The sequence below is a fragment of the Chlamydomonas reinhardtii genome, chromosome 17, assembly GCF_000002595.2.
Source record: "Chlamydomonas reinhardtii strain CC-503 cw92 mt+ chromosome 17, whole genome shotgun sequence".
Taxonomy (NCBI): Eukaryota; Viridiplantae; Chlorophyta; class Chlorophyceae; order Chlamydomonadales; family Chlamydomonadaceae; genus Chlamydomonas; species Chlamydomonas reinhardtii.
This window is the reverse complement of record NC_057020.1, coordinates 2,924,415-2,950,906: the sequence shown is the minus strand read 5'-3', so window position 1 is coordinate 2,950,906 and position 26,492 is coordinate 2,924,415. Positions and strand designations below refer to the sequence as shown.

General features: G+C 67.2%; 4 protein-coding genes across 4 annotated transcripts in view; 2 read left to right on the top strand and 2 right to left on the bottom strand.

The window, feature by feature from the left end:
- Positions 1 to 1,791, top strand: part of CHLRE_17g720000v5 (uncharacterized protein) — a 6,766-nt gene extending 4,975 nt beyond the window's left edge. Inside the window, exons 12-15 of the mRNA XM_043072242.1 lie at positions 1 to 43; positions 197 to 334; positions 504 to 1,007; positions 1,153 to 1,791. The exon at positions 1 to 43 is cut by the window's left edge and continues 443 nt beyond it. Of these exons, the coding sequence (XP_042914701.1) occupies positions 1 to 43; positions 197 to 334; positions 504 to 1,007; positions 1,153 to 1,377 (910 nt within the window). The 3' untranslated portion in view covers positions 1,378 to 1,791. The remainder of the gene's footprint in view (positions 44 to 196; positions 335 to 503; positions 1,008 to 1,152) is intronic.
- A 2-nt stretch (positions 1,792 to 1,793) lies between these two features.
- CHLRE_17g719950v5 (uncharacterized protein) lies at positions 1,794 to 6,175 on the bottom strand. The gene is made up of 2 exons (XM_001697048.2): positions 5,264 to 6,175; positions 1,794 to 4,774 (listed from the first exon to the last, which is right to left on the bottom strand). The coding sequence occupies exons 1-2, from the start codon at positions 6,065 to 6,067 to the stop codon at positions 3,728 to 3,730; spliced, it is 1,851 nt and encodes a 616-aa protein (XP_001697100.2). The 5' UTR covers positions 6,068 to 6,175; the 3' UTR covers positions 1,794 to 3,727.
- Positions 6,176 to 6,303: 128 nt separating this feature from the next.
- Positions 6,304 to 15,985, bottom strand: CHLRE_17g719900v5 (uncharacterized protein). Its single transcript, XM_043072241.1, has 24 exons — positions 15,702 to 15,985; positions 15,574 to 15,618; positions 15,305 to 15,454; positions 14,916 to 14,978; positions 14,572 to 14,742; positions 14,303 to 14,382; positions 13,850 to 14,038; positions 13,334 to 13,525; positions 12,860 to 13,052; positions 12,547 to 12,592; positions 12,287 to 12,357; positions 11,967 to 12,027; positions 11,533 to 11,711; positions 11,115 to 11,273; positions 10,666 to 10,827; positions 10,254 to 10,416; positions 9,872 to 9,982; positions 9,591 to 9,697; positions 9,231 to 9,350; positions 8,440 to 9,003; positions 8,018 to 8,232; positions 7,637 to 7,800; positions 7,356 to 7,460; positions 6,304 to 7,126 (listed from the first exon to the last, which is right to left on the bottom strand). The coding sequence occupies exons 1-24, from the start codon at positions 15,810 to 15,812 to the stop codon at positions 6,813 to 6,815; spliced, it is 3,735 nt and encodes a 1,244-aa protein (XP_042914700.1). The 5' UTR covers positions 15,813 to 15,985; the 3' UTR covers positions 6,304 to 6,812.
- A 130-nt stretch (positions 15,986 to 16,115) lies between these two features.
- Positions 16,116 to 26,051, top strand: CHLRE_17g719876v5 (uncharacterized protein). The gene is made up of 13 exons (XM_043072240.1): positions 16,116 to 16,553; positions 16,905 to 17,038; positions 17,448 to 18,378; positions 18,760 to 18,858; positions 19,191 to 19,268; positions 19,562 to 20,879; positions 21,155 to 21,279; positions 21,522 to 21,614; positions 22,217 to 22,957; positions 23,218 to 23,328; positions 23,554 to 23,651; positions 24,015 to 24,444; positions 24,716 to 26,051. The coding sequence occupies exons 1-13, from the start codon at positions 16,227 to 16,229 to the stop codon at positions 25,244 to 25,246; spliced, it is 5,016 nt and encodes a 1,671-aa protein (XP_042914699.1). The 5' UTR covers positions 16,116 to 16,226; the 3' UTR covers positions 25,247 to 26,051.
- The last annotated feature ends 441 nt before the right edge of the window (positions 26,052 to 26,492 follow it).

Here is a 26,492-nt window from a genome sequence, read left to right as displayed (position 1 = left end):
GGTGGGCGAGGCGGCGGCTGAGGAGGCGGCGGCGCTCAGCCAGGTATGTGTGTGTGAGTTTGTGTAGGGGCTAGGCAGTGGGGTTGCGTGCATGGCGCATCCGGCAGAGGCGGCACTTGCAGTCCTTCGGCAGTACCGTGACGCGGCTGTGCAAATGGGTGGTAACAAACATGACGGTGCCGGTTCTTGCTCGCAGTTGGCTGGCTCGCTGCGTGTGCTACACGCCATGGCGGCGGCAGTGCTGCTGTCACTGGCAGGCGGCGGCGGCGCGAGCTCAAGCGGGAGCGAGCGGACGGCAATGGACAAGCGGCGTCAGCGGGAGGCGCTGCTGCAGGTGGGTGGGAGGGTGCGTGCCTCTTAGGCCTCCTGGGCTCAAGACACATGGACAACTTGCAAACAATAACATGGTTGCTGCCACGCCGCTTCACCTGCTGAGCTGCGGCTATCTGCAAGGCGTCTACCGGCACTGCAACTGCTCCTGCATCCTGCGCCATCCTGTGTAGGTGCATGCGCTACGCCGGGCTCAGGCGGCAGCCCTAAAGAGTGGCCTCGTGTCCACGGCCGGACTGGTGGTGCCGGCCGCCGCCTTCTCCCACTGCGGCCGGGCACTGCACCGCACGCGCGCCGAGGCGGGGCACGCCTCTCCTGCCGACAGCCGTCCAGCTGGCGCCGCCGGCAGCCGTTCTGGGAATGGACAGATTGGTCGCAGCAGTGTACAAACAGGGACGACTGGGACAGGAGGAGTAGGGGGCGGGAAAGGCGTGGCTGGGGGAGTGCCGGCGCTAGCAGCGGCATCGGCAGCACAAGCTGGGGCAGCGGCTGCGGAGCCAGGCGGCGGCAGGAGCGGCGCTGGAGGTGGTGATGGTGCTGACGGCGGCGGCGTGCGGTGGCGGCCGCTGCTGGGCGGGTACGACTTCGTGGCGGCTGACGCGGTGTCGCATGGCGTGCTGGAGCCGGCGGCGGTGGCAGCGGGGCTTTGGAGCGCGGCGGTGGAGGTGCTGGTGCAGGTGGGCACATTGGGAGGGGTGGCTGGGTGGGTGGTTCCCGTATCGTAGTTGAGTACGAGATGCAAGGGGCAACTCGCGTAACACTGGTGGGCACTGTACGTGATAACATGGCGCAAGCTAGATGCTGTTCCTTAATTGCCTGCAGGTGCTTCGTATTGACGGCGGGGCGCTGTCGGCTCTGCGGTGCCCCAGCACCAGCAGCGGCGCCGCGCGGCTACAGGTGGCAGGCGCTGCGCCGGCGGCCAAACCGCGCGTGCGGCGAGGCGGCAGGTTCGGGCGCGCTGACGGCGGCGGCGGTGGCGGCCGCCGGGGCAGCAGCAGCAGCAGTGGCTACAGTAGCGACGGCGGGGGAAGTGAGCACTCAGACTGATTGGCTGCCGACTGACCCGACATCCCTCGAGCGGGCTGACCGGGACTGGGGGACACGTACGTGCTTGCAGCTGCGGGGTGACGCACCGTGTTTCATGCTTGTGTCGTGAACCAAGTTGTGTGGGCCTAGGGTGTTTCTGTAGTAACAATCGCATGCAACCATGTAGCTGGAGGCCGGGTGCTGTCGCAGTGGTGTACGTGTACTGTATCGTTTGGCACAACGGTTTTGCAATGGTTGCAATGGCACAGACATATAGTGTGTACAGGCAGGTGCTCTTCATGACTGGTGCTGATTGGCGCACAGACTGGATCGTGGACTGGATGTCTGGGAAGGGACAGAGTGATCACTGTTTAGGTTTTATAAGTTTGGTATGACGACAGGGACCCCGTCGTGTTCGTTTAACGTCCAACGCTCTAGCGACGCGACAGTCCTGTACAGCCTGCGCTTCAGCTCTCCAGCCGCATGCAACCCTGACGAAGCACACCTTGTGTTTTGCAGGTGTCAACCTCATCATGTGAATCCCTGTCAGCAAAACCTTCCATTGAGCTCTCTTGAAACCAACCGGCTTGCCGGCACGGACCTCAACGCCAACTTGTTTCTTTTGTATTTTGTCAGTCATGCAGCCACGCTTGGGTTGTGCATGTACACCGCGTGTCAACCCTGCCGCTAACCCCCTGCTTGCAACGCCGTTCCGCCGGCCACCAGCCTGGCCGACGACCCACCCGCGCGGCCGTGCCCGGCAATGCCAACACGCACCGTGAAGTGAGAGTAACATACGCATTTCGTATCTGCACTTAATCCTAACTGACAACCACAACACCAACGCTATCCGATGGGCGTGGCTCCCAGCGCCCAGCAGGTTAGTCACAGCCTTCCATCGTAGCTCTCTGGACATGCAACCTCCTTGTAACCAACCGGCTTGTGACGGCACGCACCTAAACTCCAATTTATCATATTTTTGTCTTTCGAGTTTTCTCAGTTCTGCAGCCACGCTTGGGCTGTCCACCCTGCCGCTAATCCACTGCTTGCAACCCCACCAGCCTGGCGACCAACCCGCGCAGCTGTGCCCGGGAACGCCAACCGTGCACCGTGAAGTAACACTACCATATGCAATTTGTTTCTGCTCTAATCCCTTTCTTGCAAGGCAGCCATCTCCGCAACACCTCCTAGCTCCATTGGCACAGCAACGCCAGGTCGCGAGACTGCAGCCCTACCAACCCGCGTACACACACACTAGAGTTGCTCACACCCACTCTTTTTGGCTTTTTGTTACCGTACCGTTGCAGCTGGCATGCAATGGCACGCACGAAAGAATGCATCAGTTCAGCAGTTCATCATTAAGGAGTATTCACACTGGCTCACACCTCCCATGGAGTCCGCAACCTGGAGTCCTAAAGGCGCGTAGACCTCAGAACGCGCACGAACATACACGCACACATCAATTTTTTCGATTTTGGGTTTTGAAGCCTATACGGCGGCAGCGACGCAAGCCGCCGAGGCACCGTAACTGTGCGGTGCAACCATCAAATACCCAAGAAGCCCGATCTTTGAAACCAACCCGCAAAGGCCGGGCCACGGCTGGGCCCGCCCCCCACACCCAGCAAGGCTGGCTACCGCGCCTGCATGCGCTCGAAACACAAGCCCACCCACGGCCGTGTCCCGAGTTCGGAAAGACAGCCTGAGTGGCTCGATGCCGCAAAATCTCTCCAAGCGGCGTGTGGTGTTGCAACTTGTACCTTGCCAGGCCAGATCACCCAGCGTAAAGACTACAGGCAGTGCTCGTATCTTCCATCTACACTGTAGAAATGTGCCCAAAATCCGCCGAAGGCGGAGAAAAAATTTTGGGTTTGGGTGCCACGCATCTACGCAGTGTAGACGGTTTTGGCCGGTTTTGGCGCAAAAATGGGGGAAGCGTAGACGTTTTAGGGGGCTTGGGGGCTTAAGTGTAGACGCCGCGGTCAGGGTCATCTACGCATGTGTAGATGCCGGGTGCCTGAGGGCATCTACAAGATACGAGCACTGACTACAGGACAACCCATCGCATGAGGCGTCGCCAACGGCCGTGCACAAGAATGCCCAGACAGTGACACTCGCTTTTGTTGGCTTAGCAGGACTTTCGTGGCTCCCTTGCTAAACTCCGTAACCAACGCTATGCCGCCACCTATCTCGGCGGCGGCATGTCGCAGGCTCGCCGCCCGCGCCGGCCACTGCCGGCGGCGCGGGCGCGCTTAACTCCCCAGGCAGCTGCGAGCCACACTCCCGCCGCCCGCCCCGGCTTGGCATGGCGGCGACCAGCAGCGCTCTCAGCTGCCCCAACTGCCGCTCCTCCTCCACACGCCCGCGCTGCTGCTCAAGGCGCCACAATGAAGTCGTGGAGGGACTTGACCATGAGGCAGTGCTCGCTTACGAACACGAACTCAGCGGGCATGTCGCTGGGAAGCCCGGCAGGCTTGGACCAGTCCACAGACCAGTCCACAGGCCAGTCCGCAGCACCCAGCGGCGGCAGCGCCACCTCCGGCTCAGGCACGCACTGCTGCTTGTCGGGCGGGCACGCCTCAGGACCGTCCGAAGCCGGCTGTGCGTCGGCCTTGCGCTTGCGCGACGCCCGCTGCGTCTCCACCCCCTCCACCGGCTGCTCCGGCACGGACGTGTGCGTGGCGGCCTCCGCCAGTGCCGCCTCCGCCTGTGCGGCCTCCGCCAGTGTGGCTGCAGGCAGCTGCGGTGCGGGCGACTGTGAGCGCGGCGCCGCCACGCCCTCCTCGCAGCGGCTTGGGCTGCTCATCTCCTCCCCGCCCACGTCGCCGCCAGTGGCGGCGTTGTGGAAGGAGCTGGCGGCGGCGGCAGCCTGCGCACCACCGCTGCCGCCGCCGCCGCCACCGCCGCCGCAGGCGCCACCGCTGTAGAGGCGGCAGCTGTCGTCGCGCTGGGGGCTGCAGGCACTATCCGCCTCGTTCCCGCCGCTGGTGGTGGTGAAGGTGAGGGAGTCGTCAGGCTGCAGCTGTGCCGCCGCCAGGGCGACGGTGGCGCCGTCGCCACTGGTGCCGCAGCCACCGCCGCCACCGCCGCTGCCAGTGCTGATGGCGGCGTTGGCAGAGGGGGCGGCGGTGGCAGTGGGGCTGGCGGCAGCGGCGGCGCCTGTGGTGGTGCCGAGCTCTGAGCGTGCGCCGCAGGCACGAATCTTGGGCAGGGTTGAGGAAGGGGAGGGAAGCCGAAGGGCAAAGCCGAAGGGCGAGCTGTCGGTCTTGGCGGCATCCTGTGGGAAGGCGAAGGCGCCGCCACCGTTGGCAGGAGCGGTTGCGGCCGCCGGGTGGAGCTGCACCGTCAGCTCGAGAGACGAAGGCGACAAAGCAGCGCCAGTGGACACATCTAGCGCAGCTGCGTCCGGTGTGGCGCGCAGCTGCACAGATCAATACAAACGAGAAAGGTCAAGCCAAACAGACAACTAGCTTTATGCACATTGCCTTTGTTTAGAGCGTTCGTTCAAGCACGTTTGGATAGGCACAGTAGGTGGAGACGGAGAAGAGGGATACGGAAAGTACACGCGAACGCACGGGGAGGGGGATACGGGGAGGAGGGGAGAGGGGCACAGCACAGGACGAACACGACACAGGCAACAGAGGCACACTAGGCATGCGTTGTATGGCATATGGACTCCAAATGCGATGTGTTGCAGTGTTGACTTCGACCTGCGTAACGACAATGCACCCTGCACCAATGCAACCGCCCTGAAACGTTCACCACGCTACCATGCAAGCTCCATGCCCTCCGCGCCATCACCCGACACACTGTCCGGGCTGAGAAGCCCCGGCCAAACCGACTCGCGCTCCCAGCTCTCAAAAACCTCATCTGCACCGAAGGAGCCTGCAATACCCGAGTCACCATCTACCTGAGGCTGCTGCTCGTTGCGGGCGGAGCAGCCCTTGCTGTCGTCGCTGGAGGCCTCCACGCCGTCAGTGCTGCCGCCGAAGATGACCGGCTGGGGGCCGCACATGCCCGAGGTGGAGGTGTTGGGGCCCTCGTCGCAGCCCTCCAGAATGTCCGAGAGCCAGGATGATGTGTTGTCGCTGCCGTCGACGTCGCCATCCGGTGAGACGGGCGTGGGCGAGGACGGGGTGGCGCACGAAGGCTGGCCAGTTTGCGAGCAGGGCACTGCCAGGCGCACGTTTGTGGGGGCGGGCGCGGAGGCGCTGGAGACCGGGCCCGACGACGTGTCGGGAGTTGCCACCGGGTTGCCGCTCACCGGCACCGTTCCGAGCACGTCCATGCTCACCACCACCTCCACCTCCACATCCCCACCACCACCGCTCATCGGCACCACCGCCCGATCCTCCTCTCCCGACGCCACCGCCCGATCCTCCTCTTCCGAGCCCGACTCGTCAACCTCCACCGCTGACCCAGGCCCACAGAGAGACCGCAGAGCGTTCGTGATCAGCCGAGCAGCGTTCTCGATCTCGCGGGGCGGGGTTTGCTCAGCAGGCTTTGGCACGCGTTTTGCAGCTACCATCAGCTGTTCAGCCAGCGAGGCTGGGGTAACTGGAGCGCCCGCAACGATGGCTGAGACCGACGACGCAAGGCGTTCGCCGATGACAATTTCCGAGGTTCGGGGCTCAGCCGCAGGGGCATTCCGCCTGGTCTTCTTCTCAGCGTTTTCTGCGCTAACAGCCGCTTTCCGCTTGACGAGCCGAGCCATAGCGACAGGACCCCGAGGACCGCTAGCTTGGCTAGCTTAGCCTCCTCGTTCTGCTCGCTAAATGCGGTTCTCAGCTGTTGGTGGTAAAGGAGTAATAAAGTTTGAGAGCAATGGATCTTCAACAGACAGCCTTGGCAACTTTGGGTAATGCCCTTCCGCCGGCCGGCGATTTGATCGCGCGATGGTGGGTACAGGCCCGTTGGGGCCCAGAAAGCGTTATGGTCCAGCGGGCTTGACTTATTGGATTTTTAAACACCCTCTATTTCGACAAGTAGGAGTTGGGGTTCTTTGCTCGCTTCTCGCACTTGCCCGGCATTCAGGCCCAAACATCGTATGCCGGAATCTAACTAGTCTCAACTTACACGAGTTGAAGCCGTGTAATGTTGAGGCTCACAATATGTGCCCAGTTCGGCGGGACTAATGAAAAGCGGGGCCTCGAGCTCGCCACACGCGGCACGAGAATCCCCTCCTCCCAAATACTGCCCGCGCACCGGTGCCACGTCACCCACTCCACCCCTTGGGGGTTTCGAGTCTGAATGCACATGATCAGATCACGTTACTTTGAAGCCCCAGCCAGCAGACTGTTAACCAACCGACCTGGCACATCCATAACTCCACCCAACTGCCCACCAGCCCCTGGCCCCAGAGGCCAGAGCCTCGCTGCGGCTAGCCATCTACGTTCTTGCCAACGTCTTGAACCACCCAACACCCCCCAATCCAAGCCAAGCCCCCTCTCCCTTGCTCCTCACTGCGGCCGCGTCTGGAAGACGTGCAGCGCCAGCGCCCCATCCCGCCCCAGCACCACGCCGCCCTCGATGTCCTGCGGCACGCCGCCCATCGCCTTCTCGATGCTGCCGCCCACCTCCGCAAGCTTCTGCACCGTCGCCACGCGCCAGTCCTTGTCAGCGCTCATGCGCTGCGTGCTGTAGTCCACTTCCCGGTCCACCAGGGCGGTGGGCACGTGCGGCAGCGGCCTGGCCTCGCCGCCAGAGCCGGCGATGAGGCTGGTGGCGGCGCCGCTGCCATACGCGGCGAAGGCCGGCACCGCGGCGGCAGTGCCTGTGTGAGTTTGTAAAGAGGGTCAGGGGTGAAGCGCGCGCGGGCATGCAAGTGGCGCCCAAGGGGGGGGAGGAAGTAAGTGGTAGAGTGGGAGCTATGCAACCCGACCACAGCGCGGCTACAGCCGCCCACTCGCCCAGCAACCGCGCAGCGCGATACCAGCCTATTGGCGCGGCCCCTGGTGTGTCTCCACTACCGTACAGCGCTCCCAAACCCGCCTGCAACGCACCCTGCGCCGGCAGCATCAGCGCCGTGGAGAAGTTGGCGTATGCCAGTGTGTCCACCTTGCCGCTAGCCTTCTCCACCTCGAAACGCCAGGGGGTGCCGCGCACGCCTGGACACGGACACGGCGAAGTGCAACGGTAACTTGCGGGGCGATGGCCGAACAGCCGCACACGCCGCTCCATACCCGTGCACAGTTGCGCCGCTCACTTGCCTACACCTGACTTGCGTCCATCCCTGGCTTTGCCCAATTCTGCCGCTGCCAGCCCCCCCCTACCGACGACGCACCTGACGCCAGCGTCTCGCCCTGCCCCGGCGCCACCTCCGCCAGCAACACCTTGTCGTTGCCGTCGCGCGGCCGCGCCGTGTGCAGCACGAAGGACAGGTCGGGCGCCACCATCTCCATCACCAGCACCGCCATGCGCGCAGACGACTGGGACACGCCCGCAGACCTGTGGGCCAGGTGCGCCGTAGCGGTGAGTCGGTTGCAGCCAGGCCTAGCTCTTGTGGGCTGCACCCATCCGCACCGTGGCCGCCGGTGGCCCAGCCTGCCTCCAACGACTGGGTACAAAGCGTACAAAGGCACGATGGCGCAAAGGCCAAGCAAGTCCTCCTCCCACCCTCAACAAGCAACTCCCGCCGCGTCGGCCCCTGCCCATGCGCGCTCACCTCCTGCTCATGACCGCGCGGCGCGTGTAGAGGCTGGCCCACACCGCCGCCACCGCCGCGCCCACCGCGCCGTCGTCGGCCGCCGCCACGCCCACCACGCTGTCGTACAGCCCCGCCGCCGACATGCCCGCCAGGTCCTCCACGTTGGCGGAGGAGCGCACCGCCAGCAGCAGCTGCGGGTCGGCCGCCGCGCCGCCCGTCAGCGACTGGACCAGCTGCGGGCCGGGACACACGCGTGGGCGAGGAAAGGGGAAGTGAAGGGGATGAGATGGGAAGGAGTGAAGGCTTTTGCTCCGCTAGCGCAGTCAATGAGTATGGTAACGTACGTGAACCCTCGCCCCTACCGCCTTCCGTGTTCCATGGGCTCTAACCCATGCGTGTGGCCATGACTACCGGTGTGCCCAGCCCACCACCCTACGCACCTGGCGCACCAGCGCCGGCGGCACCGTCAGCCCCGCCACCAGCGCCTGCAGCTGCTCGCACGTCGCGTCCAGCGCTGCGCCGTCGCCGCTCTTGGCGTCCTCCAGCTTCCCCAGCAGCTCCTTGAACCGCGACTCCGTGTCGCCGCCCGCCGCCGCCACCGCCGCCTCCAGACAGCCGAAGGGCAGCACCGCGCCGCGCGGCGCCGCGAACAGGCCGCCGCTGGAGGCCGCCAGCGTCACCAGCGCGCCGCACTTGGCGGACTTGGAGCCGCACGCCGCCACCACCGCCTTGTCAAGAGGCACCACCACCTCGCCCCACTTCCCCGAGGCGTAGGCCTTGCTCACAGCCGCCACGGCCGCCGCGTCCGGCGCGGAGCCGGCCGCGGGCGCGGGCGCGGCTGCCGCCTTGGCGGCGGGCGCTTTGGAGGGCGCGGGGGCGGCTGAGCCGCCCTCGCGCAGGCTGACGGCGCAGTCGCCAGTGGCTGTGAGCGTCACGCGGCGGCCCAGCATGGGCCGCAGCACCCGGTTGATCACGTCCGCGTCGTCGCACGTCACAAACGTAACCTGCGCGTGCGTGTTTGCGCGCGGGGTGCAGGGTGGCGCCATTGTTGAATGTCGTGTAGGCTGCCGAGCTCGTTGACCACCCTTGGCCACACGGTGGTGTGCCGCACCTCCTGCCAGCCCAACAACTGCATCCACAAATGCAATGGTGCCAGAACCACCAGCACCTGACCCTGCCACGGCCCCGCCCCGCCACGCCACGGCCCCGCCCGCCCATGTGCCTGCCTCACCTTGTCCTGCCGGGCGCGCACGCCCAGGTGCGACAGGTGCGGCAGCTCCTGCAGCAGCACCACACCGCGCAGCCGGGGACCCAGCGGACCCAGCTCCTCATCGCCGTCAGCGCGCCGGACCTGCGAGTGCGAGCGAGCACAAGCGCGAGACGCTTTCTGTGTCATTGCTCGCCCGATGCTTCTTGTGCTTGAAAGCTCTTCGCCGCATCCCACACGCTAAATGTCCGAAACCCTGGTTGCCGCTCCTGCAGCTCAGCTGAGTCTCATCAACCGCCCCATCCCGCCGCGCCGCCGCGGCCCCCCTGCAGCTCAGGTTGTGCCCCTAGAACGCGCCGGTAGCCTGCGCTGTACGGCTCTCACCACTAGCACCACGCCGTCGTCCGCGCCGTTGCCGTTGCTGCTGCTGGCGGGGCCCAGCGCGTTGCTGTCCAGTGAGGCCGCCTCGCGCAGCACACCCGACACCTCACCTGGGGACGGCAGCGGCAACAGCGACGAATGCGCACACAGGTCAAGCGTGGTTGCGGCGGCGGCAACCACATGCAGGTGGGCGCAACAGCTATCCCCCGTTTCGCATGCGCATCCAACCGCCGTCTGGCACACTACTGACGTGCGCCCCGCCCAACGCCCCCAGCGACACCCACCCGGCACCAGCACGTCCCACGGCTCCTGGCCCGCCGCCACCCGCAGTGCGCGCGCCAGCATGGCTGCCAGCTTGGACACCTGGAAGGCCATGGAGGCGCGCACCTCCGCCTCTGTGTGCGGGCGCGCGGAGGGGGTTACATTCATGATCAGTGAAGGAAGGAGGTGGGTTGTTAGGCCGGGTTCGGTGGACGTCAGTTGCATAACAGGCGGACACGTTCGGCTAAGGAAAGGGCTGGCGAGGGCATAGTTGGGCTGGTCGTCCAACTTCCACCCTTTCCGACACTCCGCTTGGCTGGGCCCCAGCCTCCTCTTTAGCCCTCCATCCCCCACCCCGGAACCGCAACTCTCATGCCTGGAACACGGCCTCTCCTCCCCCCTCACCCGCGAAGATGCCGCCCATGTGCTCCGGCAGCCCCAGCGCGCGGCCCAGCGTGGCTGCGGGCTGCGTGTACACGTCGGCGAGGGCGTCGCTGTACTCGGTGGCCACACGCAGCGCCCGCTCCAGGGTGGCCTTGGCGCGCAGGGCCGCGTCGCGAGTCTCCGTCTGCGGGACAAAAGGTAGCGGTTAGGGCTTCAACGTAACGTGATCTGATCATGTGCATTCAGACTCGAAGCCCCGCGCACATGCAACCGCGGTTGGTCCGAGCGACATGCTACGGTACTGACTGGACGCCCGCCCGCCATAGCCTCGTGCGCACACCTACCCGGCGCGCTCCGCTCCACGCCACACCCACCGCACCCCCCCAGCCCCCCCCCCACCAAGTCCCCGCGCCCTCTCCCTGCAAGCACCCACCAGCGGGCAGGTGCTGTGCCAGCGCTGCAGCTCGTTCTCCAGCACCAGCAGCTCGCGCGTGTCGTACAGCGACAGCCCCATGTGCCGCAGCCCGCTGGTCAGCGCCGCCAGCGGCAGCGCCCACTGCAGGTTGGTGGCCTTGGGCAGCTTGGCGGGGGCGCCCTGAGGCAGCGGCGCGGTGGGGAGACGCAGCGGCGGTTTACCCGGTGTTTACGTACATGCACACCCGAAGCTCTTGACGCGCTGTTGACCTTGCCATTGTCCATTCGTCCTACATGGACCCAACTATACCCCGCCCACCTTCCCCTTCAGGCCTGCCCTTCCCTGCCCTCTCCTCAGCCCTCTACACGCCCTCGCCCCCCCCCCCCACTGCCTGTGCTGCGCTAGTTCAGCTTGGTTTGGTGTAGTTTGGGCTGGTACCTACAACCCCACCCCACCCCTACACACACCTGCTCCTCCAGCTGGCCGATGATGCGGCTGAGCACCACGAAGGCGTACTCCTCCAGCCGGATGTCCGCCAGCCGCCAGCGCTGCCGCATGGCCAGCACCTCGTCCGTCACGTCGTTGCGCAGGCCCGCCACCAGGCCCGCCGAGTAGAAGGAGCGGGCCTGCGGTGCGGCGCGGTGTGGGGTTGCCAAGCGTGCGGCCAGGGGCAAGGCATGGTTGCAAGGGCAGCGCAGCCTCTCCCTCGGCCAGTGAAGCGCGGTGTGTATCGCGTTCGCGCTCCGCCGCATCCTCCTTCCCAGGCCCACCTGGCCCAACATCCCAGCCCGCCCACCCATGGCAGCAAGCATGTTACCGTCCCCGCTGCAGCCGCTTCTACCGATGCTTGCTTCACCAGGCCGTCACCCCCGGCGGCTGTCGCACCTGCGTGGTGGCCGTCAGCAGCGCCATGAGGTCGTCCAGCTTGGCGCCGCCGCCGCCGCCGTTGCCGTTGCCGCCGCCCGCCGCCTCCACACGCTCCTTGAGCTGCAGCAGCGAGCGCACCGCCGAGCCGTGCGCGTCGTCCAGCGCCGGCAGCGTGCCCTGCAGCAGCTCCACCAGGCCTGTGTGTGGGCGGGGCGGCGGCGGGGCGTCAGAGGCGGCGGTTACGGTGGTTAGAGTCGGCGTGGAGGTGTGGGAGGTGGGGGTGACGCCACGTCATGCACTCATGCTTGCCAGGTGGGTTCGGCCTTGCAACACCGGTGCGCCCCGTGGCGGGAACCTCACAGCGGCACCTGGCTGGCCCGCGCCCCCCCCCCCTCCCCGTCCCGCCCCGCCCTGTCCAACCCGCCCGCCCCACACTTTGCTCCGCTGCTCACCCGAGGCGTTGAAGAACTCGCGCAGCTCGCGCGTGAAGATCTTGAACTCCTCCACAAACGCCTGCGGGCGCGGGTTGGTGAGATGCAGCGGGGCGAGCGGGCGTAAACAAGGGCTGTAAAGTGTGAACCCTCCTTGGGCCAGGCCCGCCCCCGGCCTGGCACCTAAGCCTCATGCCGAGCCAGCTGTCGAAGCAACCACCGCTGCCAAGTTCATCCGCCATCCGCACGCCTCACGCCTAGCAGCAAGCGCCGCATGCCTGCCCGCCGCGGCCGCCCCCTGCAGCCTGCCCCCTGCGGCCGCCCCTAGCAGCCCGCCTTACCTCGGAGTACTCTCCCGGCCGGGCGGTGACGCGCTGCAGCATCACCTCCGTGGCCACAAGGTCCTCGGGGCCTGCGGGGGCAGATGGGGTGGGTGGGGGGAGTGAGGAGACAGAGAGGGGCCGAAGGTGGATTGTGGAGTGCAAACCCCAAGGTATGCTACGCAGCGAGGCGGCAGCGGCAGTGGGGAAGTGCGGCGTTGCAATAACATGCTGGGTTGCAAATAGTGAGCGGCAGACCCCGCCCTCCCTGCGCCGCTCACCCGCGCTGCGGTGCAGCTTGTTCTGCAGCGTGTGCTTGATCTCGTCCTGTGCAAAGCCAGCAGAGCGCGTGAGGTGCGGCGGGGTGAGTCCCGTTGCCAGCTGGGATGCGCCCCCTGTTCTTCAATAGATGACTACCGCCCTTCGCAAATTGCTGCGCTGTTTGTTCTCCTTGACGGCCCCTTGCCATTGATGCCGGCCCGACGGAGCCCCGCTCTCAACTGCCGCTTCCCTCCCCGCCGCCCGCCCGCGCTTCCGCCCCCCGCCCCTCGCTGCCCCCCCCCCCCGCCGCCCCTCCCCGGGACGCCGGCGCACCTTGAGCTCCTTGGGGATGTCGTTGCGGTGCGCGATGTCGCGGATGCGCGTCAGCGGCGTGGACACCCGGAACTCGCCGCTGAAGGACGGCAGCCGCGTGTGCATGCGCCGGGCCGCCATGATCAGCTTCTCGGCGGCGGCGCTGCGGCCGCCGCCGCCGCGCGTGGCGTCACCGATGACCCACTCCAGCGAGCTGCGCGCGTGTGGCGAAGCGAGGGATTGACGAAATCAGGTCCCGGCGCGTCGCGGGCTACCCGGTAACGCACGTTGACTACCCTGCGTCCGTATAATCTTTGCCAGGAAGTCGACCTGCACCCCTCTCCGGACCGCCCTCCTGCCCCTCCACCTACCCCATTCCTAGCCCCCCCTCCTCTTTCCCTCGCCCCCGTTGTTGCTCCATAATGCGTTGCCCCTTCCCTCCCCTCCTCCCCCTTCCCTTCCCTCCCCTTCCCTCCAATCCCTGCACGCACGCACCGGAACATGGCCAGCGCCAGGTTGGCGTGGTGGTTGGGCCGGTAGTGCGAGCCGCTCTCGGCGCAGGCCAGCGCGCCGGTGTTTACCCATGTGGCGTACACGTACAGGTAGGACAGGTCGTCCAGGCGGGGGCGGCAGGCGGGCGGCGAGTCCACCAGCAGCTGCTTCTGAAGGCCCAGCTTCTTGAGCCAGCTGCGGGGGGATACATTCGTTAAGGGGGGAGCAGGAGGAAAGGACGTGTGCGTGTGTGTGTGTGTGTGTGTGTGTGTGTGTGTGTGTGTGTGTGTGTGGGTGTGTTCGTGTTTTGGCTAAGGTGCGGCTTCACACGGGGGTAGCTGGCCAACACGGTGAGGTCCTAGGCATAGCCAGTCAAATCAGAGGGGCGCAACATGGGAGACTGCCGACCCGCCACCGCCCAGCTACGGTACACAAACACGACCCCAAGTACCACCACGCCCACCCCCCCGTCTCCCCCTCATGCCCCCGCCCCTTGCCCCCCCCCCCCCCGACGCCCACCTGGCCGCCTGCTCGTCTCCCTTCACCAGCGCCAGCGCCACGCCGCTGAGCCCCTCGGTGCGCCAGGTGCCCGCCGGCCGCTCGTCCTTCTTGCGGCTGCGCACAAACTCCGGGCCGGCGCCCACCCAGGCGCCGCGCGAGCCGCTCTCCTCCTCGAACGACGACTTGGACAGTACCGCGGTGGAGCCCCTGGCGACAGAGCGAGAGCGTGCGTAAGAAAGAGGTGCGATAGTCAAGAAGCTAGTGAAGTGCAGGGGCTCCGGCAGCTTGCAATAGCAGAGGCCGAGCCAGCCACCACCTGAGCTACCACCAAGGGCCAGTCCGGGCCCCGCCTCGCTAAGTGAGGGTTGTGCGCACCCGGAGCCCCGGACCGCCTGCAGCCGCCCGCGCCCCTGAGCCTGAGCGCCGTGGCCACGTGCCCCCGTGCAGGACCCAGGACCGCCAGCCGCGCACCTGCTGCTGCTGCTGCTGTCACCACCGTCCACGGAGGAGGTGGCGGAGGCCTCGCGGCTGCGGGAGCTCTTGGACGACGACTGCAGGACAACACAAGCACAAGCACACCACTGATTTCACACGACATACTCCCCTGGCAAGCCGTGTTCATGCAGAAAGCACTGCACAGGTGCGCCGCGCGCTGCCACACGGAGCCGTGTGCACCCCTGCCGGGCCACCCGCGTCCGCGAGGCCGATCCCCCTGCCCCCGCCCTGCCGCCGCCCCGCACCTGCTGCTGCGGGGGCTGCTGCGCCGCCGCGCCGGCGCCGTTGCTGGCCGCCGCCGCCGCCGCCGCGGGAGCCTGGCGGCTGCCGTCGGACAGCTTGAAGGCGTCGATCTTGGTGTCCTGGGCCTTAGCCCAGGCGCTGATCACGTTCAGGCCATAGTCGGGACCGAGGACCTGCGGGTTGGCGTATAGATCGGCGTGGGGTTTAGGCGCTGGGGGCTGCAGCAGTGGGCAGTAGCATCGGGCAGCGGCGTGGCAGTAGCGTGGCAGTAGCAGCGCGCAGAGGCGACTGCCGTATCCCTGTCCTGTCCTGCCCCGTCCCTCCCATCCTGCCCCGGCCTGCGCACCTTGAAGGTGCGGTTGTCGCCGTCCTCCCAGATCACCTCGCCGTCCGGCTTCATCTTCACCACCTGCATCGGCGGCCCACATGGCAGTACCGGCACGTGCAACACCCATCCGGTCAACGGTGCCATCCGGTCAACGGTGCCGTACAAGGCCCTCAGCACGCGAGTGACCCGGCCGGGCCTGGCGGGCCTTGCCCACGCAGCCATGCCCCTTCGCCATCCAGCAAGCCATCACCCAGGGTGCCGGGCAGCCTGCGGCGTCGCGCCAGCTGGCCTCTAGGACTCGTCGGGCGCCAGCTGTCTTCCTTCCAGCGCCCCCAGCCCCTTCTTTCCCCGGCCCCGCTGAGCCACTCGCCGGCACTACTGGTCCCCGCACGTTTCCCGCACCTCACCTTGAACTCCACCTCGGTTCCCACGGGCACGCGAGCCTCCGTCTTCCATATGTTGCCCTCGGTCCAACGCAACTCAACGGCCTTTTTGGGCTGCCAGCTGCCCAGGAAGGGCTGGTTGCCGACCAGCCGCACTGACTCGCCAAAGTCAACCTGTTAGACGCATTCAAGACCCGGTAGATCAGCCTCCGAGAGCAACACGTGTTCGGCGGCTAAAAACGATGGCCGGAAGAGCAGGGCGTGGGCCCTGCGCAGCTCTGGACCTTTCCTACCTTGCATTTGATGCTAAAATCCACAGGAACGGAAGATTCGGCAGCCTGTAAGTGCATCGGAAGGGTCAGCTCTGACCATTTCTCGGAACCTTTTCGAGCGGAACCGTCCGGGCGGTCAATTGAATTACCTGGACCCGCACAGCATCCACACGAGACCATGTTTTACGCAGGACACCAGGGTTGCGCCTCTGCGAGGCGCCGTGAAGCGCTGGGCTGCGCCCTGTCTGCAGGGCCTGCATTTTGGTTGCAATTTTGCTTCTCTAGCACCCTAGATTGTGCAGGGATAGGGGAATCTAATAATTGAGCTGCCCGGTAGTGAGGGGCGCTTCCGTCTCGGGCTGCCTGTTGCCCTGCTGCTATATCTGTATGATAATCTGAGCGATTGCACAGTATGTTTGCATTCTATCTTGACACCCGAGCTAGGGGCTTGAAGGAGAAGACTGCGTCATGCTGGCGCAACACCCGATCAATGTGTCGGGTTTGTCTTCCGCTCTGTATCAAATAAGTATCTTTCCTACCTCTAGGCCAACAATAATGGTTTAGGATTAACCAGAACCCTTCCGGGCAAGCTTGCGGCCCCAGACCTAGTCTTGAACAGCAAGAGTCGACAGCTTGGGCCTTCGTGAATGCGTAACAAATCGATTTAGTGATCCATGGACCTGAGGCGGGAGGCCGCCCTGGCGTGGCGGGGCCGGCCACAAAACGAGGGCCGGCGCAACACCTGTATACGCAATCGACTCTCGCTTGGTGCTGGCGCCGGCGAGCAGCGGAGTTATCGTCATGACGCCGCATGGAGCCCAGCTGCTCTGCATGCGTTGCCGGACTCCAGAGGCGTGGCGGGCGCCCCCACTGGCGACGGGCCGCCTGCCTGGGCCCCCCCGCCCCCGCCCCTAGCAGCAGCGCCGCCCTCGTCGTGGCGGGGGCCGCCCCCCGCGCTGCCCCCCATCAAACCGCTAGAGCGGGTCGGCACATGCGTGCAGGTGAGGTGATATGGTTCGCTTGCGCAATTGCTAAGCAACGGGCTTGCATCAGGGCTTTCATCCCATTCCCACAAACAAAACAGCTCCAGCACCGGTTGGGCTCTAGGCGCGAACGAGGCGACCCTCAAACCACCCCCCCCGGTCCCAACTCATCCGGCCCGCCCCTCACCCTGACCCCTCATCCTGACCCACGCCCCCACATTCACCAAGGCCACACGTCGTCGACTCTCTCCCCTTCGTGCTTTCTTTTCAGCCCGCAGTGTCGACCCCCTTTCCATTACACACAACTTCCCCTCCTCCCCCCCCTCCTCCCCCTCCCTCCCTCCCCTCCCCTCCTCCCCCCTCTCCCAGGTTCCGCACCAGGCGTTCCTGGACCTGGGCGCCTCCTCGGACCGCTTCTGGCGCCTGGTGACGCGGTCGCTGGTGCCGCCGCAGCACCGCACGGACATGGGCGTGCTGCTGGCGTGCCTGGAGAGCGTGTACAGGTGCGGGGGGGGGGGCGGGGGGGCGGGGGGAACTGGAGGAGAGGGCTGGGGGGCTGGAGGGGAGGGGGCGGTAGTCGACCACGGGCGACATAGTGAGCAGTTTGCAAGTGCTGGTGGATGGGGGATCGGCGGTGAGAGGGCTGGGGGGAGGGCCTTGGGTAAGGTCGGGTACGGCGGGAAAGTGGATGCGTTGGATATGTGGGGAGGGTGCAGGCAGGAAGCGGCGGGCGGGGTTGGGGCGGCTTGAGCTTCGCCTTGTGGCATGCGGCCCTGCCGCACACCCTTCCACCGCCTCGCCTCCCCGCCCCTGCCCCTGCCCCTGCGCCGTGTGCCTCTCTGTGTCCCTGCGTCTCCTTGTACAGTCATTATGTCCGTGTGCCTCCCCCGCTATGTCCCCACCCTGTGTCAGGGCCGAGTATCAGCAGCTGGCCGGGGAGGCCATCACCGCCATCGCCGCCGCCAACGCCGCGCACGTGCGCCCCGACGGCAGCGTGGCAGACCCCCTGCTGCAGACACTGCCCGAGATGGACACACCCCCGCCGCCCCCGCCGCCCCCTCCCAGCCCCGAGCAGCTACAGCAGCAGCAGCAGCAGCAGCAGCAGCAGCAGCGAGAGGAGGAGGCGGCGGCGGAGATGGCGGCGGCCGCGCTACGGGCAGCTGAGGCCGTGGCGGAGACGGTGGTGACGTCGGTGGCCGCGGCCACGACGGCGGCGGTGGAGGCGGCGGAGGTCCGGCCCTTCCAGGAGGCTGGGTCGGCGGCGGCGGCGGCCGCCGCTGCAGCTGCGTCAGCTGCCGCGCAGCCGTACAGTCAACCGGGGGGCGGCGGGAGAATCGATCGACCCGAAGCGGAGGGAGGGACAAACGGCGCCGGGGCTGGCAACGGTGGCAGTAGCAGTAGCAATGGCAGCAGCAGCAGCAGCGGCAGTTGGCGGGGTGGTGGCGGCCGTGGCGGCGGCGCGGTCACTCGTAGCTATGACGAGCTCACGGACGCCTCCTTCGCCGCCATGGAGGCCGAGGTGGCGGCATCAATGGACGCAGGCGACCCACAAATGCAGCACCAGTCAGCGGCCGCCGCCGCCGCCGCTGCCCGCGCCGGATGGAGCCGCCGCGCCGCGCCGCAGGCAGCGCCCGAGTCGGCGGCTGCACCGCCGCTGGGCGGTGTGTCTAGTTGGCTGCCTGGCGCCGGCAGTGGCGGTGATGGTGATGGTGGTGATGGTGGTGGTGGTGGCGGCGGCGGCGGCGGCTATGTGGATCTGACGCCTCTGGCGGTGGACCTGGACGACGGGGCGCTGCAGCGGCTGCTGCACCTGGCGGGCAGGGCGGGATACCAGCCCATCACGGTGAGCGCAGGGAAGGGGGGGAGGAGCGGTGGGGCGGGGCGGGGCGGGCTGATGGGGATATGGGGGCGGCAGCCGTGTAAGAGGTTTGGGCGAAGTGGTGGGGCGAGCACGGGTGCGCCCAAACACCACGCGGCGGCGACTCCTCGCCTCTAAACCTGCTTCCACTGCCCACCACTGCCACCCCCCCACCTACCACCTGCCACCTCCTCTCCCTCTCCTCCTCCTCCTCCTCCCACTCCCTCCCCCCTTTGATTTGGGCTGGTACTTGCCCCCCCCCCCGCCCGCTCCTCCCCCCTCCGCTTTTCCTAACGTCCTTGTCACCCCCCCCCCCTTCCCTCCCTTCCTTCCCTCCCTCCACCACCCTCCACCTCCCCGCCCCAGCTCCGCGACCTGGCTCTGGCCGACTCGCTCAATGCCGACTACCTGTCGCAGCTGTTCATCAAGGGCTCCACCCGCCGACTGGACGGCGCGATGGTGCAGGTGGGGCTAGGGGGCGGCGGGGGCGGCGGCGCGGCGGTTTGGAGAGGCGGTGTAGAGGGCGGGCTGGGAGGGGGGTTGCAAAGGTGGTTGGAAAAGAGGGCTGAAGGCTGCAGGCGGGGGGTGGGGCGGGAGGGCGGTGCGGGGCCGCACGGGCCCAGGCCTCGGGGGTAGCGAGGGAGGGGGAGGGTTTTGCAGCTGGGCGGCACATCCACGGCTCCGGTCGTGCCGTCGACACACAAAACGGCCCCGCAGACAGAAACACACAGACGCTTCACCTCCTTGTGCTGTCCTCTCAAACAAACACACACACACACACACACACACACACACAGGACTATGTGGACCCCTCGCTGCCCGCTGAGGCTCGGCCGGTGCTGCTGCTGCAGCGGGGGTACGGCCGAGAGCTGCAGGTGGGCACGGGGGGCAGGTGTGTAACAGTGTTTGCGTGTGTGCTGGGGGCCGGGCACGGGTGCAGGCGTAGAGTGGGTTTGGGGGCTGTGGCCAGGACTGATTTTGCGGTAGTGCTGCTGCCATCCACCCTCCAGCGGATTAAATCGGAGCAGGGGGCAGGGGGCTTTGGCCGGATAACCCCTGTCACTCGTCCTATGCCTCGTACCCTACTGCTCCTTAACCTGCTGCTCCCGCTCCTTTCCATTCTCCTTTCCCTTCTGCCGCTGCTGCTCCCCCGCTGCTGCTGCCGCAGGCTGGGCGGCTGCTGCTCCAGAAGCTGGACTACCTGCAGACGCTGGCGGTGGGCCGGGCCGGCGGCTGGCTGGGCGGCGCGGCGGCGGCCTTGGCCGCAGTGCTGTTTGGCACGTTGGAGTCGGAGGGCGGTGGCGGAGACAGCCAGGGGGCCGCCAGTGGAGACGACGGCGTCGGCGTTGGTGAGCAGGTCACTGGCAGCGCGGTGTCCAACGGCAGCGCGAGGGGCGAGGGCGGCGGTGGCGATGGGTCGGCACGGCCACCTGCATGGGATGCGGCGGCTCCGCCGATTGCGTTAGCGCCAACAGCGCCGCATCCGGAGGGCGATGCCGTGGCGGCGGCGGCGGCGGCGGCGGCTCTGGCACACGAGCCGGCGGCGGTGGCAGCGGCAGGCTCTCAAGGGCGGCCGGTGTTGAGAGGAGTGCAGGAGGGTGGAGCAGGTGGAGACGGAGGTGGGCTTGAAGTGGACGGCGGGCACGGCGCCGCGCCTCCGACATTGTCGGCTGCGCGGCGGCACGGGCGTGAGCTGGAGGAGGCGGCGGCGGCGGCGGCGGGGGCGGCGGCGGCGGGGTCCGGACGTGCCGAGGATGTGGTGGACGGGGAGGTGGCGGCGCCGGCGGCACTCGATGAGCGCATCCTGCTAGCAGTAGGAGGGGAGGCCAGCGGCAGCGACCAGGGCGAAGTACACAGTAGCAGCAAAAGCAGCAAAAGCACCGGGGGTCGGGGTGTGAGCATGGCCCACGCATCTGACGCCGATGCAGCAAGCGCGCGTGGCGGCGACAGCGAACCGGCCGCCGCCGCCAACGCCGCGGATGCCGCCGCAGCCGCGCTCACCGGCCCGGCTGACGTCAGCTTGCCCTCGGCGCCTGCAGCAGCTGTGCGCTCGGACATGTCTCCGCACGGCGCGATCCCGCAGGCCGCCGGACCCGAGCCCAGCGGAGGAGGCGGCGCCGCCGGCGGCAGCCAAGACCTGCCCAACCTGGTCGACTGGTTCTCCTGGCTTTGGCACGGCCCCGGCTACGGCCCCGCACCCTCCACCTCCACAACCATAACCACCTCCACATCCACGCACACAACCACCACCAGCTTGCCACACCCCACCACCAGCTCCAGCTCCCCCTCCACCTCTGAGACGTCTGCGACGTCGGCAACGCCAGCGGCCTCGGCTCCGCCGCCCACAGCGCCAGCAGGAGCTGGCGGCGACGCGGGGGAAGGGAGCGGGCCCGGCTCCGCCTCCGCCGCGGCGGCGGCGGCGGCCGCGGCGGCGGGCAGCGCGGCGGCGGCGGCGGCGGCCGGCTCCTGGGCCAGTGCGGTGTCGGGTAGGTGGGGCGGTGTCGGGTGGGTGGGGCGGTGTCGGGTTGGTGGGGCGGTGGCGGCTGCGTTACGCGGACCGCGGGTTTGCCAGCTCCCACACACCTGGGTGCATACACGCGATGCAGTGTGATGCAATGTGATGCAATGCAGCGCTGCACGTGTGTCCGAATGGGCGTGTCGAGATTAGATAGCACAAGGGAGGCAACACCAAGACCGTGTATGCCATGCCATGCTATGTGTGTGTGTATGTGTACTACCGCCGTGTTGGCCTGGCCTGCAGGCGTGTACGGCGTGTTGTCGGACTGGGGCCTCATGCCGCGATCCGACGTCATCCCGCTGGCCGCCTTCAACAAGCACTTCCCGGTGCGCGAGCGCGCAGGCCGCCCGCCGCTGTTCATATGCAAGGTGCGGGGCGGGGCAGGGTGGTGCGGGGGCAGGGCTATCGGCTGTCCGGGAAAAGCGCCCAGCCCGAACAGTCGGGACTGTATCAGTTCCAGCCGTGAGTCTTCGGCTCCATGCGTGCTAGTTGTCGCTGCTCAACACTCTCTCATGCATAGAATGCACCCAAACGGGACCAACGCATGAGGTCGGGCACGCACAACTCTTCCTGTTTCTATCCCTCCCACACACACGCGCGCCTCCCGCAGGTGTCGCTGGTTGACGCACTTGGCGGCGAGGACTGGCTGCGTGCGGGTCTGCGCAGTCTGCTGGACGGCCTGCTGAGGGAGGTGCAGCTGCAGGTGGGAGGGTGGGTGGGAGGGTGGGTGATTGGGTGGGTGGGTGGGCGGGCAGATGAGTGTTTGGGTGGGTGTTCGGGGGAGCGGGGGTCCTGTCCTGCCAAGCGCTCAGCGGTGGCTGGCCATGGCAGCAAGCGCTGGCCCGCTGGTCAGCCCCATACATCCCTCCTCCCCAACTGCACCACCCCCAACTGCACACACCCACAACTGCATCACCCACAACTGCACACACCCCAACTGCATCACCCACAACTGCACACACCCCAACTGCACACACCCCAACTGCACACACCCCAACGGCACCACCACCCAATTGCACACACCCACAACTGCACCACCACCCAACTGCACACACCCCAACGCACAACCACCCAATTACACACACCCACAACTGCACCACCACCCAACTGCACACACCCCAACTGCACCACACCCCAACTGCACACACCCCAACTGCACCGCCCCCAACTGCACCACCACCCCAACTGCACCACCACCCCAACGGCACCACCACCACCCCCAACTGCACCGCCCCCCAACTGCGCCACCACCCCAACTGCACCACCACCCCAACTGCACCACCACCCCAACTGCACCGCCCGCAGGAGCCCACTTTCCGCGAGGTGCTGGTAGTGTACCGGCCCGCACACACACGCATGGCGCCGCCCGCGCCCCCGCCGCCCTCCCCCGCCTCCGCGGCACTGGCGGCCGCCGCCGCCTCGCCCTTCTTCCCCAACCCCTTCGGCCGCACGCGCCCCGCCGCCGCCGCCCAGCGCTTGCTCCAATCCCTCCAGCAACAACAGCAGCAACAGCAACAGAAGCAAGAGACGCAACAGCAACAGAAGCAGCAGCAGCAAGCTTCAGCTCGGGCGGGTGCAGAGCTGGGCCTGCAGGCGGGGGAGGGCGCCGGCGATGCCTCGGCGCTTGCGGGGCTGCTGCAGCGCGGCCGGCTGCGGAAGCAGCGGCGGCGGCGCGCGCAGCAGCTGGCCCTGGACCTGGATGACATACTGCAGACCGCCGCCGCCGAGGTGGGGTCGCTGCCAAGCGCCGCCGGCGGCGGCGGCGGCGGCGGCGGTGCGTCGGCAGTTGAGCCGACTGGGGGCATGGCGGCAGCCGGGGTGGGCGGTGCGGATGCAGTGGGAGCGGGGGGCGGCAGCGGCCGGCGGCGGCGCAAGCAGCAGCAGCAGCGGCAGCGGCGCGCCGGGCTGCGGTCCGGTTGGCTGCGGCGCTTCCTGGGGTTTGGCTGGCTGCGGCGGGCGCTGGCGGGGCGGTGGGGCGAGGAGGAGGAGCCGGAGCCGGCGCTGAAGCGGCCGGCCATACAGATCCGCATCTACAGGGACATCCCGGTGAGTGGGCGCGCAAGAGCAGGTGGTGGGGGATGCAGGGGGCTGCTATACACAGCGTGTGGAGCTCCAGCCCTTCGCCCGCTTGCCCTCGTCCCCACCTCTCTACCCCTCCCTCTCCCCCACGCCCACCCACCCCGCCCCTATCCGCATCCCCTTATCCCGTAATCCAGTTGGTTTTGGTTTAATTTGGGCTGGTACTTACAACCCGCCTTCACCCCCGCCCACCCCACCCCCCACCCCACACACACGCACACACGCAGCTGCCCACGTGGAAGGTGGTGCTGCCTGAGAAGCTGCTGCAGTTCCGGCCGCTGGACCTGCTGCGAGTGGACCTGTTCGCGGTGGCGGGTCTGGCGGGTCTGGCGGCGCAGGTGGGAGGGCGGCGGGGGAGGGAGAGAGGCAGAGGGAGGGAGGGAAGAGGGAGGCGGAGGCGGGAGGGAGGCAGAGGAGGGAGAGGATAAAGCTGGTTCCAGGCCACGCGAGTGCGGTAGTCGGGACAATGGTAATCAATGTACTGGTTCAACTACCCCCACCTCCATCTCCAAACCCCTCCCCGCCCCCCTCCACCCCTCCCACTCCTCCGCACTCCACTTCAGGCCCGCTACGACAACGTTCTTCTGGACGTGGTGACGGCCGGCAGCGCGGCGGTGCTGCTGGTGCGCATCGTGCTGGGGTACCAGCGCATGGCGGACAGGTGCGCGGCCGGAGAGGCAAGGGGCGGAGGGGGGGGGGGGGCAGCGGAGAGCGGGGGGCAGTGGAGCGGGGGGGAGGGGTTGTAGTTACGAGCCCAAACTAACCCGAACCCAATGCAGAAGAGCGAGAAGGAGAGCGTGGCCTGTGCTCTGAGGGGGTGGAGTAGCGGGGGAGATGGAGCGGCGGGCAGGATGGGCGTAGCCAGGGCGCGGCGCGGCGCATCGCGTTGGTTGCGAAGGCGTGCTGACAATCGGGACACACAGCCATACGCCCACAGTCCTTGCGTTTCCCCTTGCTGCTCTTTGATGCAAACCCACACGCGCGCACGTACACTTGTACGGCAATCCCGTGTTGGCTCGTGCAGGTTCCGCTCCGTTGTGAACGAGCTGTTGGCGGAGAAGGCGCTGGCGGGCCAGGAGGGCGCGGTGGAGGCACTGGCGGGCGCCGCCGCGCAGCAGCAGCTGCGGCAGGCGGCCCTGGCCTACGTGCTGCTGCTGCACGGCGGCGGCGACGCATGCCCGCTGCCGCCGCAGGCGGCACCGCAGGCGGCGGCGGCGCCACCGCAGGTGGCGGCGCCGACGGCGCCTACAGCGGCGCCAGCCGCGGCGGCCGCGGCCGCAGCCGGCACGGCTGTGTCGGGGGCGAGGCGGGGGCTGCTAGTGGAGCAGGACTGGCCGAGTGAGGAGACGGATGAGGAGCCGGACCGGGAGCCAGCGGCGCCGCCGGCACTGGCGACCACGTCTCGGCTGCAGGAGCTGGCGGAGTGGGCTCTGGCGGACAAGACAGGCGTGCGGGTGAGCGCGGCGCCGCTGAGCAGCGGCCCGGAAAGGCTGGCGAGGGAGGCGTGGGAGGGAGGCGTGGGAGGGAGGCGTGGGAGGGAGGGAGAGTTGGAGAGGGTATGTACGGATACGCAAGGGGGGCAGCCAAGGCTGAAGATTGCCGTTTGGGCGTGGGTTGCCGTCCAGGTAATCTGCACGCGCCCGATTGCCAGTGACCTGTGTTTTCCACCCTCTGCCATCTGCCCCCGCCCCTGCCTGCCCGCTCGCCGCCGCGTCTCGCCCGCAGGTCCGCTTCAACGCCTGCCAGGCCCTGCACGAGCTGCAGCGCCTGGGGCTGGTGGTGCGCGTGTCGCCGCCGCCACCGCCTCCATACGCTCCTCACTCCCACACCCACACACACGGACACGGTCACGAGCACGGCCGCGGCGCCGCCGACGGCAATGGCTGTGGCGCCGGCGCCGGCTGCAGCGCCGACGTCCTTGACGTCACAACCACCGCCGCGGCTGGGGCTCTGCTTGCGCCGTCGTTGGCTCCATCTTCTTCGTCCTCGTATGATGGCGAGGCGGCTCCCGGCGAGCCGCAGCAGCAACAGCAACAGCAGCAGCAGGGGCAGGCCGGCCGCGCGCCTGCTGCCGGCTGGTGCGGCTGCGAGGACCCGCTGCTGGGATGCGACGGCGCGGACGGCTGCGGCTGCGCGGACGTGTGGTGGGCAGCGGTGCCGCTGCGTGACGCGGTGGCGGTGGTGGAGGACCACTGGCAGGGGCTGCTGTGGTCGCAGGTGGGCACCATCCTGCGCCGCCAGGACCGCACGCAGTAGCAGTGGCGGGGGCGGCAGAAGCAGCAGCGGGGGCGTTAGGAGCAGTAGCGGGAGTAGCGGTAGCAGTGGCGGTGGCGGTAGCAGCAGTGGTGGCAGGAACGGCTGCGGACGTGAGTGCGGGTACAGGTGCCAGTGCGGGCGCAATAGCGGTCGCAGATGCAGACGCGTGAGGCTTTGAAGTGGTCCCGAAGGCAAAGGCAGTCATCGATTGATGAACTGTGATAGCGCTTGTTGGTTATGGTTCGGTGCTGGTTGTGTATAGCTCAGGTAGATTAGCAGTCGGCAGACAGGTGGGCAGGATGGTAGCAGCAGTAGCAGTAGAGCAGAACTCACGGACTTGGCCACGCCACATGCGTGGAGCGGTGACGCCGGTGAGTAGCACAGTGTAGCAGTGCTTGGTGTGTGTGTGTGTGTGTGTGTGTGTGTGTGTGTGTGTGTGTGTGCGTGCGTGTTGGCAGGATGAGGCCGTGCAAGCTTTAGCAGTGCGTCTGTTGCTGTGGGGGCAGATCACCAGGATTCTTTAAGGGGCCGCGCACGTCTGGCGTGGCCCAGATGGCCAGGCTCCTGCGAAAAGCGAACCAGGGGGGGCGTCGACAAAAAGTGCCAAACTGGCACAAACCGCGAGCTGGAGGGGCTCAGCCCCTTTTCCCGTGACCGGGGAACACTTGTCTTTTGGCCGCGCCGCGCATCTGCGCCGTCTGCTCGAGCACCTGCACAAGCACAAATGAGAAGTTAGACCACGGGAGGGTCGTATGGCATGCGCGGACGTGGATAAGGTACTGTACGCGCCACCTTTTCTTGTCCGAATGTGCACCGTAAAGCGCCACCGCCACTGGCCCCATCGGCGGTAACTCAGCCCCTGGCCACTCATCTTCGCGGAAGTTTTGCCCCGATGGGGAGGGGGGGCATTGGGGGGAGGGCCACACCCTCCCCCCGCACGGGATGCAAGCATTGCACAGTAGTGTAGGCACCAGCGCACAAGCACGGGCGGTGTTCCTACGCCAAGGGGAGGGGGGTTGCGGGGGGCGCTCGCCCCACCATACAGAAGGGCGCTCGCGCGCAAACGGACGGGCGGCGAAGCGCGCAGTCGAAGACTGCGGGGCGAATAGGCCGCGGCCAGCACACCAGCAACATAGAGAGCTTCCAAATATATTCTGACGAAAGCCAAAACGCAAAGCTTGAGCGATCAAGGCTGTCTCAAAATGTCAGTCAAGCAGTCAGCTGGGAGCACTGTGCGCACATAATA

What these genes read in the sequence shown, in the direction of transcription:
- CHLRE_17g719950v5 (XM_001697048.2), bottom strand. Translation starts at nt 6,067, where the DNA reads ATGGCTCGGCTCGTCAAGCGGAAAGCGGCTGTTAGCGCAGAAAACGCT. An exon ending in GCAACGAGCAGCAGCCTCAG is followed by an intron (nt 4,775 to 5,263) that starts GTAGATGGTGAC and finishes TGATCTGTGCAG; the next exon opens with CTGCGCGCCACACCGGACGC.
- CHLRE_17g719900v5 (XM_043072241.1), bottom strand. Translation starts at nt 15,812, where the DNA reads ATGCAGGCCCTGCAGACAGGGCGCAGCCCAGCGCTTCACGGCGCCTCG. An exon ending in GGAGACGAGCAGGCGGCCAG is followed by an intron (nt 13,526 to 13,849) that starts GTGGGCGTCGGG and finishes ATCCCCCCGCAG; the next exon opens with CTGGCTCAAGAAGCTGGGCC. An exon ending in ACATCCCCAAGGAGCTCAAG is followed by an intron (nt 12,593 to 12,859) that starts GTGCGCCGGCGT and finishes GGCTTTGCACAG; the next exon opens with GACGAGATCAAGCACACGCT.
- CHLRE_17g719876v5 (XM_043072240.1), top strand. Translation starts at nt 16,227, where the DNA reads ATGGACCTGAGGCGGGAGGCCGCCCTGGCGTGGCGGGGCCGGCCACAA. An exon ending in GGTACGGCCGAGAGCTGCAG is followed by an intron (nt 19,269 to 19,561) that starts GTGGGCACGGGG and finishes CTGCTGCCGCAG; the next exon opens with GCTGGGCGGCTGCTGCTCCA. An exon ending in CTGGGCCAGTGCGGTGTCGG is followed by an intron (nt 20,880 to 21,154) that starts GTAGGTGGGGCG and finishes CCTGGCCTGCAG; the next exon opens with GCGTGTACGGCGTGTTGTCG.